This window comes from Capricornis sumatraensis, chromosome 9 (genome assembly GCF_032405125.1).
Source record: "Capricornis sumatraensis isolate serow.1 chromosome 9, serow.2, whole genome shotgun sequence".
Classification (NCBI taxonomy): Eukaryota; Metazoa; Chordata; class Mammalia; order Artiodactyla; family Bovidae; genus Capricornis; species Capricornis sumatraensis.
Window position 1 is genome coordinate 45,395,744 of NC_091077.1, and position 18,702 is coordinate 45,414,445.

Consider the following 18,702-nt stretch of genomic DNA (forward strand, 5'->3'; position numbering starts at 1 on the left):
CTGTGGGAGCCCACACGTCAAGGCTTGGCTGATACACAGGTGAGTTCCCCTTAGGAAAGGGGACCTGCTTCCTTCTGGGAATTTCACTCTCATTGTCCCAGGCCTTTGGGGGTGGGGGGGAGGTGGTTACCACTCAGCAACTGGCCAGACTCCTTGGCACTTAAGCACCATCGATGATAGAGAGGCCTGGGGGAGCTGTGGTAGGCGCTAGGGGACCCTGGAGCTGGGAGGGTCCAGAGGAACTGATCAAGACCAGAGTGGATGCTCAGGGGCACTCAGAGTTGACACGTGTAGTTTCTGGCAATGCAGGGAAGAGAAGTGAGAACTGGAGAGGGCCTTATGAGCAGGGCCACTCTGTGGGATTACGCAGGGGATCTGGGCCAAGGAGTTGAGACCCAGCCTGCACTATGTCCCCCAAGCCGTGTGCCCTGGTGTGGACCCAGGTGCCTCTCCAGAGGAGGTGCTTCTTCCAATTAGCACAAAGGTACTGTATGAACTTGGCAACCCTGGCTTTGACTGTCTGGAGAAAGGAGATGAGATGGAAGGCGGCACGGGTTCCCAGGTGCCAGGCAGGATGTCCCTGAGTCCCGGCAGTCGCCCAGCTCCTCCCAGCCTCCTGTGTGCTGCTGTGGTCCAGTGCTGCCTCATTCTCCCTAAACTCTGGCTTGTATTGGGCCCTGCCCACATACACTGCGAAAGGACCCAGCACGTTGTGGACGATGGCTCTCCAGGCAGAGGGAACAGCCTCGCCCTTGAGCCAGCAGCCCTCAGTGGCTGGAGCAGAGGGACAGGAGGGGAGAGATGAGACTGTGTTTGACATCGCTGAAGACCCCGAGAGTCCTAAAGGGGTCCCCAGCACTGACTCGAGGGAGTATGTTTGAGCAACTTTCCCAGTGTCCCTCAGCCTCACTTCCCTCACGTGTAAAATGGGGAGGATAATGCTGGCCTCAAATGAGCGTTTACAGTACTCAACTTCATGTCCGTGCCCTTGGCACAGAGAGCAATCACTCTCAATAGGCTACCTTGTGTTCAGGGTGTGGATCTGACTCCTTCTGTGGACTTGTCCCCAAAGGCCTTTCCCCAGCTTCAAATCAGGCATCAGGAATACCCTCCCCCGCCTTCTAGGAGCCAGGAGACTGGAGTCAGGTCCATGGTGGATGAGTGAGTGGGCATGCAGAAGTCCTGGGGCACCAGAATTTCTAGAGGCCTTTGTTTAAAAGGCTTAGTGAACAAGCCAAGTACAGACCCTGGAGAGGCAGAGAGGACCAACAAACCCCTTCTGCCCTCCAGGACCCCCAGCCACTCCTGCAGCAAGTAGGCACATCCACCTGCGGGGCTGCTGGAGCCCCTCCCAGGTCACAGCCCTTTCTAAGGAAGTGGCCCTTAGAGTGAGGTCAGGATGAGAAGGAATCTGGCGAAGAGTAGGAGGAAATACGGAAAGCTAGGAGGAGAGCGCAGCGTGCAGGCGGTAGGCAAAGGTGTTGAGGTGAAGTTGAGCTGGGTGCCCGGGTAAGAGAAAAGCAGGCCTGTGAGGCTGGACAAGGCTGGGGTGTGGCTGTGAGAGGGTGAGGAGTGATGTGAGCTGGGGACCTGGGGGTCATGTCTTAAATACTGTTGTCAGGGAAGCTCCCAGTGCAGGGTCTCAGGACTTACAGGAGCATTTTTTAGGGTCAGGGAAGCACTGACTTGGGTGACTGACCAACTAGGCTGAAGCAGGGAGACTGATTTGAGGACTGGGGCTCCTTCCCCTGCTCCCCCTTGTCAGTCCATGACAACCAGAGGGCCTCTGCAGCACGGTGGGTGGAAGGAAGCTCAGCTTTGCCCTTTACAAACTGTGTGACGTTTGGCAAGCTATGTAATGTCTCTGCCTCAAGTTTCCTCATCTATCAAATGGGGATAATAATTACACCTTGTATCACAGGTTTGCTTTAGGAGTCTATGAGTTAAAATCTGCAAGGCGCTCAGAACTATGCCTGCACAGGGTACACCTATCCCTCTCCTAATCATCTGCCATTGGCAGATGCTCTTTCTTCTAGCCGAGAACGTTATTTTGCCTGATACATAGTAGGAGCTTAGTAAATACAGTCTGACTGAATGTGTCTGCTGATAGTGATCAACTGTGAATTCTGGTACAGTGTGTTTATGTGTGTGTTTGGGTGGGGGCAGGGAGGGTGGGGGTGCTTCTCCTGGCACAGTCCTCTGCCAAGGGGAGGCCTTCTTGGGAGGACCTTGTCAGGCTTCACATGCTCCCCACCCCCGCCAGGCTTGAGACCAGAGGAAGCAGCAACTTTCTTCGCTGGGAAAGTGTTGTGGGGCTCAAGCGTTTGGGGGTTTTCAGAGTCAACCGTCAGAGGCGAGGGAGTTTCTCTGCTGGCGGTGGCAAGGGCTCTCAGGGTGCACACAGCCTGTAAGCGGACCTCTGCGGTCTGCAGGGAAAATGCCGACTGTGTTTATTTTTCACCTGAGCCTGCAGGAAGTGGGGGTGGGGAGAGGGAGGCCGGAGCAGCCAGGCCCAAGCTCGCCTTCAGAGCAGGGGAGACCGACCTCAGGAGTCCCTCCTTTCCACCTCCTCCTGCCTGGCCCTGCCCTTGGGCCCCTTCCTAGCTCCAGCCTGTTCAACAGGAGGAGGACATATGAGGGCACCAGAGTGAGGAATCTCCAGCCATGGGCTAACCCCAGAAGGATGAGGACCCCCTTTGGGATGATGGGTTTTGAAGTGGCGTGGGAGGAACAGTAAGAGCAATGCCAAGGCAGGAAGGTCCGCCTGTGCTAAGGCCTCAGCAGGCATGGCCTCCCAGCCCAGGAGTCCTGGACTCGTCCTGAGTGCTGCAGTCTGGAGGGAAACAGGAAAGGGCTGGATGCAAAGGTCAAAAGGGTGTGGGAGTGTACTGGTCAAGGAATACAGTCTGCTGTCGAGTCTGTCATTGGCTTATACATCCTACCACGAGTGCCCAGCTCTCTAGAAGAGGCTGTGCCATCCAGATATTCAGGGACGAGGGATGGCAGACAATCCATCAAGGCCTGCCTCCTTCCCTAGGAATGGGGCAGTCACCATCAGGGGAGGAGAGAAGCTCCAGTCACTAAGTTCCCCAGACGCAGGCCAGGCCCCAGGCAATTCCACCCTGCTGTCTGGGCAGCCTAGCCCTGAGACAGCCTTGTGCTGAGGCCGTGGAGCGGGACGTTCCGTTGGCCGAGGGGGGCATGGGGCACCAGGTCCTGCGCCAGACAGTTCCCACCCCCCAGCCACCACCACCAGGCGTGGAGGGGGCTGGGGAGTGAACTCAGAGGCAGCCTGCACGAACGTGGGAAGGACCGGCCAGGCCCTCAGTGCTCTGCCCTGGAGCCCTGGCACCTCGGGTCCTCCAGCTGCCCGCAGGTTCTCAGCGCCCCCTCTGCCCACCTGGCACCTCTCCTGTGGTTTGGCAGGAGCCTCCTGTTTAATGAGGCTTTTCCCCAGTTCCCAGGGAAGGCTGGTGTACAGGATGAGGCCTCAGTGCACCTGCCCCTGTTGGACACGTACATACCAGGCTTGAGGCTGAGCTAGATTCTGAGGGTTCCTCGGCTTAGAGTGAGCTGTGCTACATACAACATGGAGCTTAACTAGCCTGGCCGAGGAGGGTCAGCTCTAGCCATCTGTCAAGTGAGAGAGCTCTCTAGGACTTCTGGCCCATGCTAGCCATCTGCAGGGAAGGTGGTTTGCTGAGAAATCCACTGTGGAGCCATCCTCTCCTTGCCTTGGAGCAGATACCGCCTCTCACCCTCCCAGCCCGGGAAGGGTGGCACTCTGGGACTGTCCTCCTAGAGCTGGCACCTTGGACCCCAGGCTCTGCTCCTAAGATTTCCCAAGCTCAGAGCTGCCCACTCCACCAGCCAGGCTTTTACCCGAGGGCTGAAAAGCCAGCACCAAGGTGGGATGGCAGGGCCTTCGCTGAAGCGGTTTAAACTTGAAAGCCCTATGGCCTGGAGGGACCTGTTCACTCCACCACCTGCACTGAGCTCCAGGCATTTGTGCCCTTAAGATGGCAAATGTGGGAGGCCCCCACCAAGGTCCCAGTTTCGTCTTCCCTGTGTGCCACGAGGCCTCGGATCTGGCTAATCCCTATCCTAGGAATTTATCAGGTTAAGGAGGCCACTGAGGTTTCTAGAAAGCTTTCTACCTTCATAGGCCCTGGGTTCCTGCCTCCAAAATTCTAGGATAAAGCAGGATTTTTGCATCTGTGACCAATTAGGTAGCAGGGTTGAATAGGCTCATGCTTATTTTATAAGGAGCAAACTGGCCCTGGATCCTACAGAGGTAAGGTCACTGAAAAGGTCAGCAAGCCTGGCAGTTGTGCTTCCCAACCCACTTCATATCCTACTACTGCTACTAAGTCGCTTCAGTCATGTCCGACTCTGGGCGACCCCATAGACGGCAGCCTACCAGGCCCCCCCCATCCCTGGGATTCTCCAGGCAAGAACACTGGAGTGGGTTGCCATTTCCTTCTCCAATGCATGAAAGTGAAAAGTGAAAGTGAAGTTGCTCAGTCGTGTCCGACTCTTAGCAACCCCATGGACTGCAGCCCACCAGGCTCCTCCGTATCCTAGGGACACTTAAAAAATGACCACTGGAGTAAGTGGAAGAGGTGGCTGGAGGCTAAAGCAACGAGGTAAAGTCCTGGACATAATGAGCAGGGAGAGAGGAAGGTGTTAGGGTTGGAGAGGTGATTAGGGTCTGACCTAGGGTGGTAGAGGCTGGGCAAGTCTGGAGCGGGCTCCAGGTTGATGAGGGACATGATGTGATTTATATGGCTGTGGATGGCGGAGCAGGAGACTGCTGCATTCGCCAGGTGGGAAGTGACTGTGGCTTAGACTGGGTGGGCACAGGGAGAGAGGAAGGGACGGTTGGGTTCTGATATATTTTGAAAGTAGAGCCATTAGGATTTGCTGACACACTAGAGGTGGAGTGTGAGAAAAAGGAGCATCAGAGATGACTCCAAGCTGTTTGGTCTCAGCAACTGGAAGGACGGAATTGATATTAACTGAGGAATATGGAGAGGAATGTTTGGAGCAAAAAGTCAAAGGTTCTACTTTGGACGTGTTGCATTTGGGAGCATTTGGAGAGTAGCGTTCCGGGGAGAAGTAGAGGCTGCAGAGATACAGATGTAGCGTCATCAGATGAAGTTTAAAGCCGTGAGCTTGGATGAGAGCACCCTTGTGAGGTGAGGATTGCTAAAGAACTGAGGGCCATGCTTGGGTCAGGACAGGGAAATGATGAAGAGCCAGAAACAAGGCCAAGAAGGAGTGGCCTCAGAGGTTAGAAGACAGTCAGGAAGTGTGGCATTCTGGAATCAAAGTGAAGAGCCCACTGCGAGGAGGAGGGAGAAGTTAGTTGTGTTCAATGTGCCAAGAAGCCAGGTACAGTGAAGACTGAGAACTGACTGCTGTGTTCAGCAACGTGCAAGTCACTGGGGACGGGGGCAAGAAGCTGGCTTGGAGGGAAGGGATAACATGGGCTGAGGACTGGAGGTAGAGAACAAGGACTGCCCTGCTGAGATGTGCAATAAAGGGAAGCAAGAAATGAGGTGACACCCGGAACATTTACAGCTTGGAGAAATGGCAGTCTGCTGGTGCCCTGAGTGGGAATAAAGAGTGGTCTAGCACAGGGCCTGGCGTGTGGCAAAAACTCAGTACATGAAGAAATCACATTCCCCACATATCCCGTATCTGTCCCAGTTTCCTCTCTCTCCTGCCAGACACCTGCGGGCCTAAGAACCCTACATTCCACCTTCCATTCCCCCACACAGTCCAAACCTGTTACCGTTGTCTGGGTCTGTGCTGGGAGTAAAAGAGGACCTGAGAGTGACAGGACCTTCCTTTCCCCAGCTTGCTCAGAAAGCCTGGCCTTCGGTCACAGCAACCAAACCCTGGAAATGACATGGCCCTGTCATCAGTCTCCCCAAGTGATGCTGCCAGGCATGTCTGCCATCTCCAGGCAGACCTCCTTTGGCATAATAAGACCAAAGGGTCTGGGCCATGTGGGATCGGGCACCAGAGGGAAAGGGAAGGTACTATGAGTAGCGTTTCATCCTCACTCTTCAGGGTGAATGAGGGGCTTCTTACATGTCGTCATGACAGCCATTTGCGACAGGGTAACGGGTGCCCGGGTATGGCAATAAAGTTAGCTCCAGGAACTGAACCTAGTTGGCAGACTCTCTCAGGCTTCCAGTGGAGAGCCCTCAGAAAGCTCTCCTGCCTGCCCCAAGAGCTCAGGAGCAGGCTCTGGTCGGAGCTGAGGCATTGGCCTCAGGAAGTAGGTGTAGTGTCAAATCCATGCCAGCCACAAAGGAGCCAGCACTATTAGAACATTAATTCCTACCTTCCTGAGACATGCCGATTAGCCCTGGGATCTAAGACTCCTCCTGGTGGATGGCAGAGGGATGAGCGGGAGGCTGACAGGTGGTAATGTCGGCAACTTACCAAAGTCTGGGGGGGAACGGTGCAGCTTGTAGCCCAGCCTGAAGCTCCCCTGGAGGCAGGAATGTGGGGGAGATGGTGGCCAGGACTGCTGCAGACGCGTGTGGGATCCTGTGCCCACCTGGGAGCCTCCTGCCACGGCTACAGTGTGATTCATACCTGCCGGTCCCTTTAGCCTCACCTGGACTGCCAAGAGCCAGTGCCAGAGGACCTAAGCCAGGTCTTCCCACCAAGAGCTACCCTAACCTTCCCCAAAGCTGGTGATGAAGGGGTTATGAGCCGCATCCATCATACTGGCTACATTCATCCAGTGAGAAATTTCACTTATGGGCTGGGAAGAAGCCAAGACCACAGTCTCTATAATCATTAGTGTCTTGCCCCAGATACGTCCCAAAGATACTTCTTCTGTGCCATGGGTTAGTGGTTGCTCATCTGTGAGCCCAGCCGGCAGCGTCCCCATAGGTGGGCTTTTACAAGTGGTGCTAACCTTGAGCTTTAGATGATGTCTCCAGGGCCAAGCCAGCAAAGGTGTGCACTGAGGATATGCAGAGCTGAGCCGTGGCCCTGAGCAGAACACTCCCTGTGGCTAGGTTCTGATGGGGAGCCCCCGTCCCAGCCTGAATGAGTCATCTCATGACAAATCCATGTGACCAGTGTGAAAAGTAAGAGTCCTGTGGTGCCGAGGAAACAGGAAGTGTGGAGGCTGGGTGGGTTGGCTCTGGAGGGAGCCTAGCCACACCTGGAGCCAGCTTGCTCCACCTCCCTTGAGAAAGAAAAGGCCCCCTCCACTGTCATAAAATCCTCTTAAGTGGTGGCTCCAGAGGGTCAGACACAAGCCCCTCAGTCTGGGGGCCAGAGGAGAAAAGCAAGCTCTAGGCTGTCCTAAGGCTGAAGGCTTGTGAGCAACTCACCAGACAAGCAATTGGGCCTCAGAGAAACTCGGGGATCTCTGAAACCAAGAGACAGGAAGAATTTCCTGGGCAGGGGGAAAATGCCTCCTAGAGCTGAGGGCAAAGAAAGACTGAGACTCTGGGAGATTGGACTCCTTGAGCAAAGTCTGGGGCGAGGGTGGTGGAGAGGGGCAACAGAGCCACTGGACACAGGGTGGCTTGAGTGGGGTTCTGTACAGTGAAGCCTGTGGTTTTGACCACCTCCACTTTGCTCTGATGGTTGGGCTACCCGCACACAGCAAATTGGGACTTTGCTTATATGTGCACCCCAGTCCTGTGCCTTCCTCGGGTCTCCCACATTCACCCACCCACCCTCCTTGTTTTTCAGAACAAGGCCAGTCAGCCTTCCCATGGCGTCCCCCAACTTTCTCCTCTCTATGACCACTTCAGCAGCCCACACCCCACACCTGCACCAGCTGACATCAGCCAGAAGCAAGGTATGGATCCTGGATGGGAAGGGCCCAACAAGACCCAGAGGAGTGGCGGGGAATGGGGATCAAGTCCCTGCCTTCTGAGAGCAAGAGGCTAGACCCTTTTTGAAGGCACCAAAGGGTTGGGCAAGATGGTACCAGGTCAAAATTTGAAGGTTTGAGGTTTAGGTAGGAGACTGAATCCTAAGTGGCTAACCAGTGCCAGTATGGGAGTAGGCCTCTGTGTGAAGATGATAAATAGAGAACTTGTAGTCTTTCCCTCCCCACAGTGAGAAAATGGAAAGTGGTGGTTGTGATGGCTGATTCACCTCAGCCTCAGGCAAAGTCATTCTGAAATCAGCCACTGTCGGCTGTGGGAAACCTGCTGACTCAACCCTGGGGAGGAGGGGGCAAGAGCAATGGGTGGAGCCCTGGGTCCCTGGGCTCCTGGGCCAAGGGGTCTGCCTCCTGCCCAGAAAGCCAGGCTAGAGACCCCAGCAGAGAGGCCCCAGTTATAGATCAGCAATGAGCCAGGGCGTGGCAAGGTTTGGTCTTCCACTCCTTCATGACTCCAGCTCTGCCACTACCCAGCCACTGTCCACAAGCAAGTCACACCAACCATCTGCCCTTGTGCCCACAGTCTGCAGATGGGGCACTCTGATCACACCATGCTAGTCCTGAAAAGACCAGTATGTCTGGGCCTGTAGCACAGGGACACGGGATCTTGAGGGCCCCACGGGAGGCTCTAGGATGCAGGAACCAGCTGGAGTGGCTTCTAGGTCAGGCTAGCTCACTTACTCTGCCCCTCTCCCCTGCAGGAGTTCACAGGCCTCTGCAGACCCCTGACCTCTCTGGCTTCTACTCTCTGACCTCAGGCAGCATGGGACAGCTGCCCCACACTGTGAGCTGGTAAGTGAGGGCTCAGTGGGAAAGGGGCCCCTTGTGCTGGCTGGACCCATACCCGCCCTTCCACTTTCCTCCTCCACTCTTCTGTGCTGAGCACCTTGCTGCCAGCTCTATACAGGTAACAGGGGTTGGCCAGCGCCTCTAGCCATACCTCAGCCAGCCACACAAACTCCCTTTGGAAAGGCAGGAGACCCAGCCCTGTCGTGCTCTGCCTTAATGTCTGAGACTTGAATGGGGGAACCCTGGGCTGTTTAGGGTCATATGAGTGTGTGAGATAGAAAGGCAGGCCTGAGCAGGGAGGTGGCAGCTTGCAGGGACACAGGAGAGGCCCCTGTTTCTCAGTGGCCTGACGGACAGGGGGATGCTACCCACTCGTCTCTGTGTCTGCTGCCGGCTGGTCTCCTCCTTGGCAGAGCTGCTCGAAGGTCAGGGTCCGTCTTTGCCCCTATGGTGCCTGCTTCAGTCCAAACTCCTGGCAGCCTGCTTGTCGAGTCCACTAATGCTGGGCCAGGAAAAGCCAGCCTGGATCCTATGCAGCAAATCGAACCATGAGCCAAAGGGCCTGTCTTTGGCTGGAGCAGAGTCTTGGCAGAGTATGTGACCTTTTGCTCATCAACCGCAGTTTGACCGAGGCAGGTCTCTGGCCTCTCTAGGTTGGGACGGTCACCCACAAGTAGGAAAGGTTGGCTTCCCTGGGCCTGCCTGCCTCTTTCTACTTGTTGTTTATCCACGTTCAGCTCACTCTTCCATGTCCAGATTCTCTCTGGATAAAGCTCCACCTTGAATACAAATCAGGACTACCCCTAGGATTGACGTGTGGCAGGCAAGCTCTGGGCACCAGAGAAGCACTGCTGCAGCAGGTTGATCCTCAGGTCCCTGCCCTCTCATATCTCAGTCCACCTTGTGTACAACTCAGACAAGAGGCCAGTTACAAAGCATGGGAGCAGTGCTTTGATTGAGGGCTGTAGAAGCCTGGGGGGACACCTCGTCCAGCTTGGGATTCCCAGGGCTGTTTCAGAAGAAAGGCTGTTTTGGCCAAGTAAGACCTTGACAGATGACCAGGAGTTTGAAGCAAAGTGGGACAGAACAATCCTAAGTGTTAACAGTGGGCATGAAGGTCCTATTGGCAGGTATGCAAATATCAAGCCCAAATTTCACAAGATGAGACTGGAGGGGACCCAGGGATCTTCTAAGCTCAGTGCCAGGAGAGTGCTGCCATTTCTGGCCCTTAGACACTAGTAGAAAGGTTAGCTTGCAGAGAGAAAGGTTGCCCTCTGGTGGCAGATGTTTAAAACATACACTAGAGTGGTCCAAGCGGAAGCCAGTTTACCTTATTACACTAGGGGTCAGGCCTGAGCACAGTGGGGAACTCCTTCCCCACATCTGGCCAGTAGTCAGACTAACAGTTGGCCAGTAGCCAGACTGCTAACAGCTATCTCTCCCAACCACAGGCCCAGCCCTCCTCTCTACCCCCTGTCCCCTTCCTGCGGATATAGACAGCACTTCCCTGCCCCCACCGCAGCCCCTGGCGCCCCCTACCCCAGGTGAGTCCCCCACCCTGCAGCTAGGCTCCTGCTTCCTGTTGCCCAGGCTTCAGTGCCCACAAGAGGCTATGCCCAGACCAGTGCTTGCCCTCTTGTCGTCTGTCCATCCGTCCGTCTGTCATTCTCCAGCCCCGAGCTGCCCTGTGACTGAGAGTGAAGCCAGTGGGTGTGTAGGAGGCTTAAGCCCAAGTCATACTGTGCAAAGCACCAGAGCAGCCAGAGAGCGTGCAGGCACACGTGTGCAGGTGTGTGCACACTCACCTCTTGTGCATCCCGAAAAGGGTCAGGACACCTCTCTTGGACATTCCTGGAGCTCTGTCCAAACTGAGGCAGCACCTTTTACATGTCTTAGGGGCCACCTGCTCAGTGACTCCATACTGTACAAGTGGGAACTATGTGTCCATGTGTGTCCTCTCACTTAGCTCACTTCCTCGGAGACAGACCTGTCCAGGGATGGAACAGGTCTGTCAGCAGACACTTCTAGACCTACTGGAGCCGCCAGCCCAGGGTGGGAGGGAGAGATATAGCAGCTATCTGGGTGAAGGGGAAGCCCTAAGGAGACCCAGCCATGTCTGATGCGTCAGGACAAGCTTCATGAGGATAGCTCTTGAGCGAGGGGGACAAAGATAACAGCAACCAGCCGGAGATGGCTGAGGGGCAGGAAGTGATGGGAAATGGGGTGCAGAATGGGTGTGCAATCCGTAGGAAGAAGCCTGGGTTTTATTCTATGAGCATTAGGGGGAACAGCACTCAAGTGCTGTTATATGGAGGGAGACCTGGAGGGGTCAATGAGGAAAGGAAGGAAGCCCACAGGGCAGCTGCAGGTTGAGGCTGAGCTGGTGAGAGCAGGAGGTGAGAAGGGGACAGATTCACAAGTTATTCAGGACGCCAGGAAGCACCTGAATCTGCTGCACATGTAGATTCTCGCAGTGTCTGGGCAGTGCTGGGAGCAGGTGTCTGTATTTCTGTGTCTTGTATGCAGCCAGTGGAGTTGGGTGACCGTTCGCCTGTCCTCGCGTGCTGTGCAGCGGCCTCTGTGTGTCCACAGATCTGGGCCGTGATGCCTGGCTCAGCGTTAACTCTTCTTTTGCCTCTAGGTTCACCCATCCACCCCTGATGCTAGGTTCTGGTGTCCCTGGTCACCCCGCAGCCATCCCCCACCCAGCCATCGTACCCTCTTCAGGGAAGCAGGAGCTGCAGCCCTATGACCGCAGCCTGTGAGTGAACAAACACTTGGGGGCGGGGAGGGAAAATAAGCAGACCCCAGGACACACATTCCTCTCACCAGGGCCAAGCCCTCCCTCCAGGGACTGCCAGATCCCCTGTCAAGCCATCTTGTGGCAGTTTACCACTGACCACTGTTTTTTTGACCCTCAGAAGCAGGAGGGGGGTGGATGGAATGGGGAACAAGGATTTAGTTTGAGCCCAGAGAGGAGGGGCTTTCCTTACTTAGCTACAAAATTCCTATAAGGAACAACAGTGAGCTCCGCTCACCTACTCTGGGGCAGCGAAAATAAGATACCATTTACAAAACCCTAGTATATCTACCCAATCACAGATAGAGACAGACACACGGGACACGAGAGGGGCGCATTAGGTGCACACCGTGAGGGCTCCTGAGTGTTCACATGTCCCTCAGGAAAGCTCAAGCAGACTCGAAGGCAGAGAAGGAAGCCAAGAAGCCGACCATCAAGAAGCCACTCAACGCCTTCATGCTATACATGAAGGAGATGAGAGCCAAAGTCATTGCGGAATGCACACTCAAGGAGAGTGCTGCCATCAACCAGATCCTGGGCCGTCGGGTGAGGCCGCGGGGGCAAGAGGGCTGGTAGGGGTGACTACCCTGACTACCTTCACGCTGAGCAGCCTGCCAACTCTGATGCATCCTCCATCTGCCCCCCTTCCCCACTGCAGTGGCACGCACTGTCCCGGGAAGAGCAGGCCAAGTATTATGAGCTGGCCCGCAAGGAGAGGCAGCTGCACATGCAGCTATACCCAGGCTGGTCGGCGCGGGACAACTACGTGAGTGGCCAGACACACGCAGTAGGGGAGCCTTCTGCATGCCATACCCCAGAGGAAGTCAGGACTGCTGTCCTGAAGGCACACAGGAGGAGGGGACAGGGTGGAGCAGAGGCTCAAGACTTTCGATGGCTAGCTCAGGAGAGGCTCAGATGAGGGGAGCCTGCCCTGAAGGCAGACTCACATCCGTCCCCTCCCCAGGATGTGCTTCCACACAGGGCCGTTGTGCAGTATTTGACTAGGTCAGCACAAAGAGGAAAATGAGCCTGAAGTCACCTCCTCCTTCAAAATGGAGGCCAGTGTGGGGAAGGGAGGAGGAGCCCCCAATTTCCCTGTGGTTACCTAGCAAAAACTGGTGTCAAGAAAACACCAGGGCCCCAGGTCAGGTCAGAGGGGATGGTGGGCCGGGAACCCCAGGGGCAGCCGGACTAGGCAGTAGGCTGCAGGTGTCCCAACTGCCATCCAGAGTCCTGAGCATCCACTTTGTTCCCTGCAGGGGAAGAAGAAGAGACGGTCGAGGGAAAAGCACCAAGAATCCAACTCAGGTGAGGCCTTCCCTCAGAGCTAGGCCTGCACCTCACAAATCAAAGCCCCACCAGAGAAAGAGCTGCACTAGATCCCAGGGAGTTCAGATGGTCAAGAATCTGCCTTCCATGCAGGAGACCCAGGTTTGATCCCTGGGTCGGGACGATCCCCTGGAGAAGGGAACAGCAACCCACTCCAGTATTCTTGCCTGGAGAACCCCGTGGACAGAGGAGACTGGCACCATGAGTGGACACAAAGAGTTGGACATGGCTGAGTGACTAATACTCTTTGCTATTTTAAGTCCCAGGGAAGACCAGCAGAATTTTATTTTTGGCTGGGCTGGGCCTTCATTTCCGCCTAAGGGCACAGGCTCTAGGGCATGCAGGGTTCGGTAGCTGTGGCTCCCCAGCTTGCAAGCATCAGCTCAACAGTTGTGGTGCACAGGCTTAGTTGCCCTGCAGCACGTGGGATCTTCCCAGAACAGGGATCAAACCCATGTCTCCTGCACTGCCAGTGAATTCTTTATCACTGAGCCACCAGGGAAGCCCAAAGCCATTTCTTGCAGCAATGGTTTGTGACCCACCACAAACACACACTCCTTTGTAAGCCCTCCTAACAGCCACCCTCTGCCAGAGAACATAGTAAGGAACTGTGTGTGTGAATCAAGACTAAACCCAAACACTGCATCCAGATTAGTTCGTGGAGGTGTCTGGGTGGAGTGCGAGCCACGCTCCAGGCCTGAGCCCTATGGTCACACAGCCTGTTGGCTGGTGCCTAGTAGGTTCTCTATTGCCCCACCCCTCTTTGTCATGGAGGTGCCAAGTACACTCCATGAGGACCCAGGAAAGCCACACCCTGCTCTAGGTAATCTTCCTGTGGGTGAATTCCTGTCCCAACTCTGATAATTCACACTCCACATCCATGAATGACTTTCTCGGTTGTGCTGCCCCCACACAGGAGGCTAGCACTGGGGCTCAGTAGAGTCCTCAGTCTTTTCTCTAAGATTGGACAGTGTTCAATTGTGTGTAGCATAGGCTTTAAGCTATAACATAGGGGAAATCAGTCAGGCAGGACTGGGCACTGGCAAAGATGAAGAAAAACTGACAGCTAAAATAGATGGATAAAATGGGCAAGACCTTGGGGGAGGGGATGGGAAGCCCTAAGGCAGAAGCTTGATCCCCATGGGCCCCTCAGGCCCTTCTCTCAGCCCCTTTGCTGCAGGGGGCCCCACAAGGCAGAGAGGAGCCAGCCTGATAGGGTCTGCTCCCTTCCACCCCCACCATTTTTCCCCTGCCTCTATACTGCCAGCTGGGTGCCAGCCTCTTCTGATACCTTGGCTTTGGGCCCTTGGCCTCCCACTAAGACTGGACAGGCCATGGAGAGGCCCTTGCCTGTAGGGACTGTGGGGTATCTGTGACTGGCTAACACTGATATTACCTCTTCTTTCTGGGCCCTGCTCTGCCCTGCTGCCTGCCTGCTCGCCCTCTGCCCTGCTCTGCCCCTCTGGCATGGCTGTGAGCAGACCCTGGCTCGCCTAAGAAATGCCGTGCTCGCTTTGGCCTCAACCAGCAGACGGATTGGTGTGGTCCGTGCAGGTGGGTTTGTCCCCACCACCACCCTCCCTTTGCTTCAAGCTGCTTCCCTGACTCTGCAGATTCTGCTGGGCCTGCTGTCCTCCTTTGGCCTCTAGCCCCCCAACATACCCACAGACTGGGAAGCCAATGCCTCCTAAGAATGAGAATGAACACAGCTTCTGAGGAAGATCACTTGGGTCTAAGTGGAAGGAACAGGAGAGAATATCCTAGATGGAAGGAAAGGCAGGCTTAAAAGGCATCTCTGAGGCCTGGTGCCCAGGGTTCCCTGGTAATGGTTGCCTGGTACTAATCAGGCCGAGCAGGTCCATATTAGACAAATCTCACACACAGCATTTAAGTGGCTCAAGCCCGTCCCCAGGCCTCAGCGTCATCGTGGTCCACCAGCTCCTTCACGTCAAATTGGGATCCCTGTTGTACCATACTGAGCCTCAAATCTAAGAACAGCAAAGTAGTACTGCAGTAGAGAATAACCTGAATAAGGCAAATGCACAATAGCCATGTGACCTACTAAGACCAGATGTAGGGAGAGGTTAACACAGGTGCCCTTGGCACCCATACTCAGATCCTATGGCATTAAACCTGTGTTTCACCATACAATATTTGTATATGGGAAAAGAAAATATACCTACCAAATATACCTATATTAGGCTCAGGCCAGGCCTGCCAGGGCCAAGGCTGAGGCTGCTCCAGGCAGTAAGTTCACTGACTTAAGAAATACTTGTTCAGCCCTGAAGGGTACCCCCACGTTCCCTGTCCAAGAACAAAGAGGAATTTGGGGGAATAAGTGTATGTACATATGTACACATGATGGTAGGCAGCCCTGTCCTCAAACAGATAATAAGATGGTAGGAATGGGTGAGGCAATTCCCTTTCTTCTCCTTCTCTGCTCCTAGCCTAGCTCTAAGTATCTGACATGCTCAGGGGTAGAAGCCACAAGCACACATTAATCAGATCTGAGCTTCACAAACACGTGAAGCAAGCTGCAACAGCCTAGACTGGGAGACAGCTGTCCTGGAAGACAGCAGGCAGCCCACACATGGAGCTACAAAAGGTCCCTGTGCCATCTAGTGGCTCTGTTGGGAACTGCACCTGTCCACAGTCTGGGCCAGGCCCAGCAGTTGCCATGCTAAGTCCTAAGGCATAGGCATATGTATGTAAGTCATGGGGAGATAGGCCTGTGCAAGGACAGCATTTTTTGGTTGTGGTGTATGACTATGAATTCACCCTCTGTTTACAGATAACTCTCTTCACTATTCCTAGGAGGAAAAAGAAATGCATTCGGTACTTACCCGGAGAAGGCCGCTGCCCCAGCCCCGTTCCTTCCGATGACAGTGCTCTAGGCTGCCCCAGGTCCCCAACTCCCCAGGATTCGCCCTCGTACCTCCTGCTGCCCCACCTCCCCACAGAACTGCTTGCTAGCCCTGCAGAACCAGCGCCTACATCACCAGGCCTCTCAGCCACTCTCAGCCTCTCAGCCCCCTCAGAGCGACCAGCAGAGTACACAGGTACAGCAACAGGAATCTCAGAGACAGGCAGCCTAGCATGCACAGGACACATGGCTTCCTCCAGGGGCTCACCCTCTGAGAGGAGACGACAGAGTCCCAAAGCAGGTGGAAACCAGCCAGGGGGCCTGTTGGCTCCCTCCCACAGCTCAGGCCCTGGAGATTTCAGAGTCTGCACAACTTCTGCCTAAACCTGGGGCCCTCAATTCAAACTGCTCCAAGTGATGGGAATCAGATCTGTGTTGTGTCATTTCGTCAGGGGCATCCCCCATGCCTAGGGCAGGCTCCCTCCCTCTGTCTTGACAGCCAGATGCCCCTGCCCCCCCTTGCTTTTCCTCTATAGGTCATAGGTGGACTGGACTGAGCCCAGCTGCTTTCCGTACTCATCCCCTCCACCACTGCCCCACCTTCCCTGTACCAGATACTTCATGGACCAAGAACCAGCTGGTTTACCAAACAACATGTAAGCATGGTCACAACCACAAAGCTCAAGATGACACTGCTTCTCTCTTAAGGGCCTGGAGAAGCCCTGTTTACAGAAATCCATCTGCTATCTGTAAGCTGAACCAAGGGAAGCTTCTGCCCACATTCTTTTTAGCAGCTTTCAATAAGTGAATGGAATAGGTTAGATTTAGGCCTATCAGCCCAGCAACTGGAATAACCTGACACTACCTTACAGGCAAGTGTGGGTGGTGAGCGTTTGTGGCTATAGTTCAAATTACTTGGAAATGTTTCCTGAGAAATTCAACCCCCTAAGGTGAAGGTGAAGTCGCTCAGTCGTGTCCGACTCTTTGCGACCCCGTGGACTGTAACCTACTAGAAGCCCTGATACCTAATGCCCTAGTCACTGGTTCAAGTCAGTTGTGGCTCAAAACCAGTGTGCATCCTTCCCCACTTCTGACAGCCTTGTCCACAGATCCAGTTCTAGCTTATCCACATCAGTCTAGCCAGCTCTTTAGACAGCTGTAAGAAAGGGCAAACCAAACCTCAGGACAGCCAGTACCTATTTTCCAGCGTGTAAGCAGGCCAGCTTCAGTTTCCCTATGGGGCTGCAGGAAGAAGACCAAACAACTAAAGCAGGAGCCCAGAAACCCTCTAGTGGTGAACATCGGGTTTTCACCACAGCCTACTTTAACCCATTTCTGAGCCAAGCTTCAACCCTGAGCCTTAAAAAACAAACATTTAATTTAATTTAGTTTTTTTTTCTTTTTGCCTCCACTTCACTGTACGTAGCCTGAATCCAAAGAGAAAGGGCTATCCTTAGACCCACACACACCCCTCAACACAAGCCTAGTTCCTACTTTAGCCACTGGCTTCTCAGAATCCAAAGATCGTATGTTCTAGTGTAGTGCTGCAAGAAGTCTTGAGAGAAAAAAGGACCATTGTAATATTCAAGATATTTTTGTATTGTTAATGCATATCACAGAAAAACTTTGATATGAGAATAAAGATACTTTTTACTGGGTTTCTTTTTCAAATCCTGCCTCTGAACAATAAGCTGTTTCACTGACAGTAAGCCACTTGTTTCTTTTCCACAGTCACAAAACTGTGGGTTTCTTCTCTACTATGGTACACATGTTCAAGACCTTGAGCCAGGGATTTACTCTGGTCACCTCTCCTGAAGGGGCTTGGGGCCTGCTCCAACCTAGAGAGCTCATGGTAGGTATACAGCCCCCATTCCAAGCTGCGATCATAACCCTGCTGGTCCTCTGACCTCACACTGATGCAGGCACAGGCCAACCTGCCCCCATTGCTTATACGGGGATGGATTGGAAACTGCCACCCACAGCCCCTAAATCAACCCAACCAGAAACAGGCGCACATCACTGGGCTCAATTTCCCTCTGAAGGCAAAGAGAAGACAAGTGCATATCCTATTCTAAGGAAAACATGAACACAAAACAATCTTTTATAACTTGGTATCATCGTAAAATCCAAAAGAAGGGTATTTTAAGCACCCTTTCCTCCCAAAGACTGGCAAGATGTGTGATGTATTTCCTGAAGTATTCATTTTTTTTAATGTTAATTTATTTCTTTGACTGCACCGGGTAATTAGTTGAGGCATGCAGGAACTTTAGTTGCGGCATGTGGGATCTAGTTCCCTGACCGGGGATGGAACCCGTGCCCCTACCATTGAGAGCACAGAGTCTTAGCCACTAGACCACCAGGGAAGCCCCTGAAGTATTCATTTTATACAAAACCTCTGAAGTTACAGAGCCAGCTCAAAAGGTCAGTCAACCATTAGATACAAATGGTGACCAAGATATGTCACAATAGCCAGCTGCTGGGCCACCATCATATTTTACAATTTTCACTTAATGCAGTTAATTTTTTGGACTTTATATTTTAAAATATAAAGTCATCTTCCAGGGTAGTATCTATTGAAGTAGGCCACTGGAAGTTGTAATCCTAGACTTGCTTTTTTCTGGGTGCTAGAGGAGACCAGCCATTCTCTTGACATCTGTCCCATTTAAAGAAATCCACTCTGGCTACTGGCCTAGTTGTTTCAAAAAACCGCATTTTAACCAAGGCTTATGCAAGACCGGGTTGCTGCATCTGATCTGGTGTCTTATTTAAAAGCACACGGGATACATAACAATGCACTCTTTGTGTATGTGAGGGTAAAGAGGAAAGCTTTGGCAACATTCTTAAAATCGAACCAGCCTTAAAAATAAAAATTAAAAAGAAAACTTGACTTCAAAGAGGAAACTCAAATCTTCAGAGATCATACCAGCACATTCCTGTGAGGCCACAGGGTGACTTGAGAGTGTAGCCTCAAATTCAATTTCAAATACCACA

At 53.6% G+C, this 18,702-nt stretch overlaps 1 protein-coding gene across 2 annotated transcripts in view; it reads left to right on the top strand.

Moving 5' to 3' along the window:
- TCF7 (transcription factor 7) overlaps window positions 1–17,266 on the top strand; it is a 31,817-nt gene extending 14,551 nt beyond the window's left edge. Inside the window, exons 4-12 of one of the 2 annotated variants that reach the window (XM_068980434.1) lie at window positions 7,732–7,840; window positions 8,635–8,722; window positions 10,171–10,263; window positions 11,361–11,480; window positions 11,903–12,065; window positions 12,178–12,285; window positions 12,779–12,827; window positions 15,663–15,907; window positions 16,248–17,266. In XM_068980434.1, coding sequence (XP_068836535.1) covers window positions 7,732–7,840; window positions 8,635–8,722; window positions 10,171–10,263; window positions 11,361–11,480; window positions 11,903–12,065; window positions 12,178–12,285; window positions 12,779–12,827; window positions 15,663–15,742 — 810 coding nt within the window. In that variant the 3' untranslated portion in view covers window positions 15,743–15,907; window positions 16,248–17,266. Of the gene's footprint in view, window positions 1–7,731; window positions 7,841–8,634; window positions 8,723–10,170; window positions 10,264–11,360; window positions 11,481–11,902; window positions 12,066–12,177; window positions 12,286–12,778; window positions 12,828–15,639; window positions 15,908–16,247 lie in introns of those variants that run through there. The other variant, XM_068980435.1, reaches the window with a different exon arrangement.
- Window positions 17,267–18,702: the final 1,436 nt, after the last annotated feature.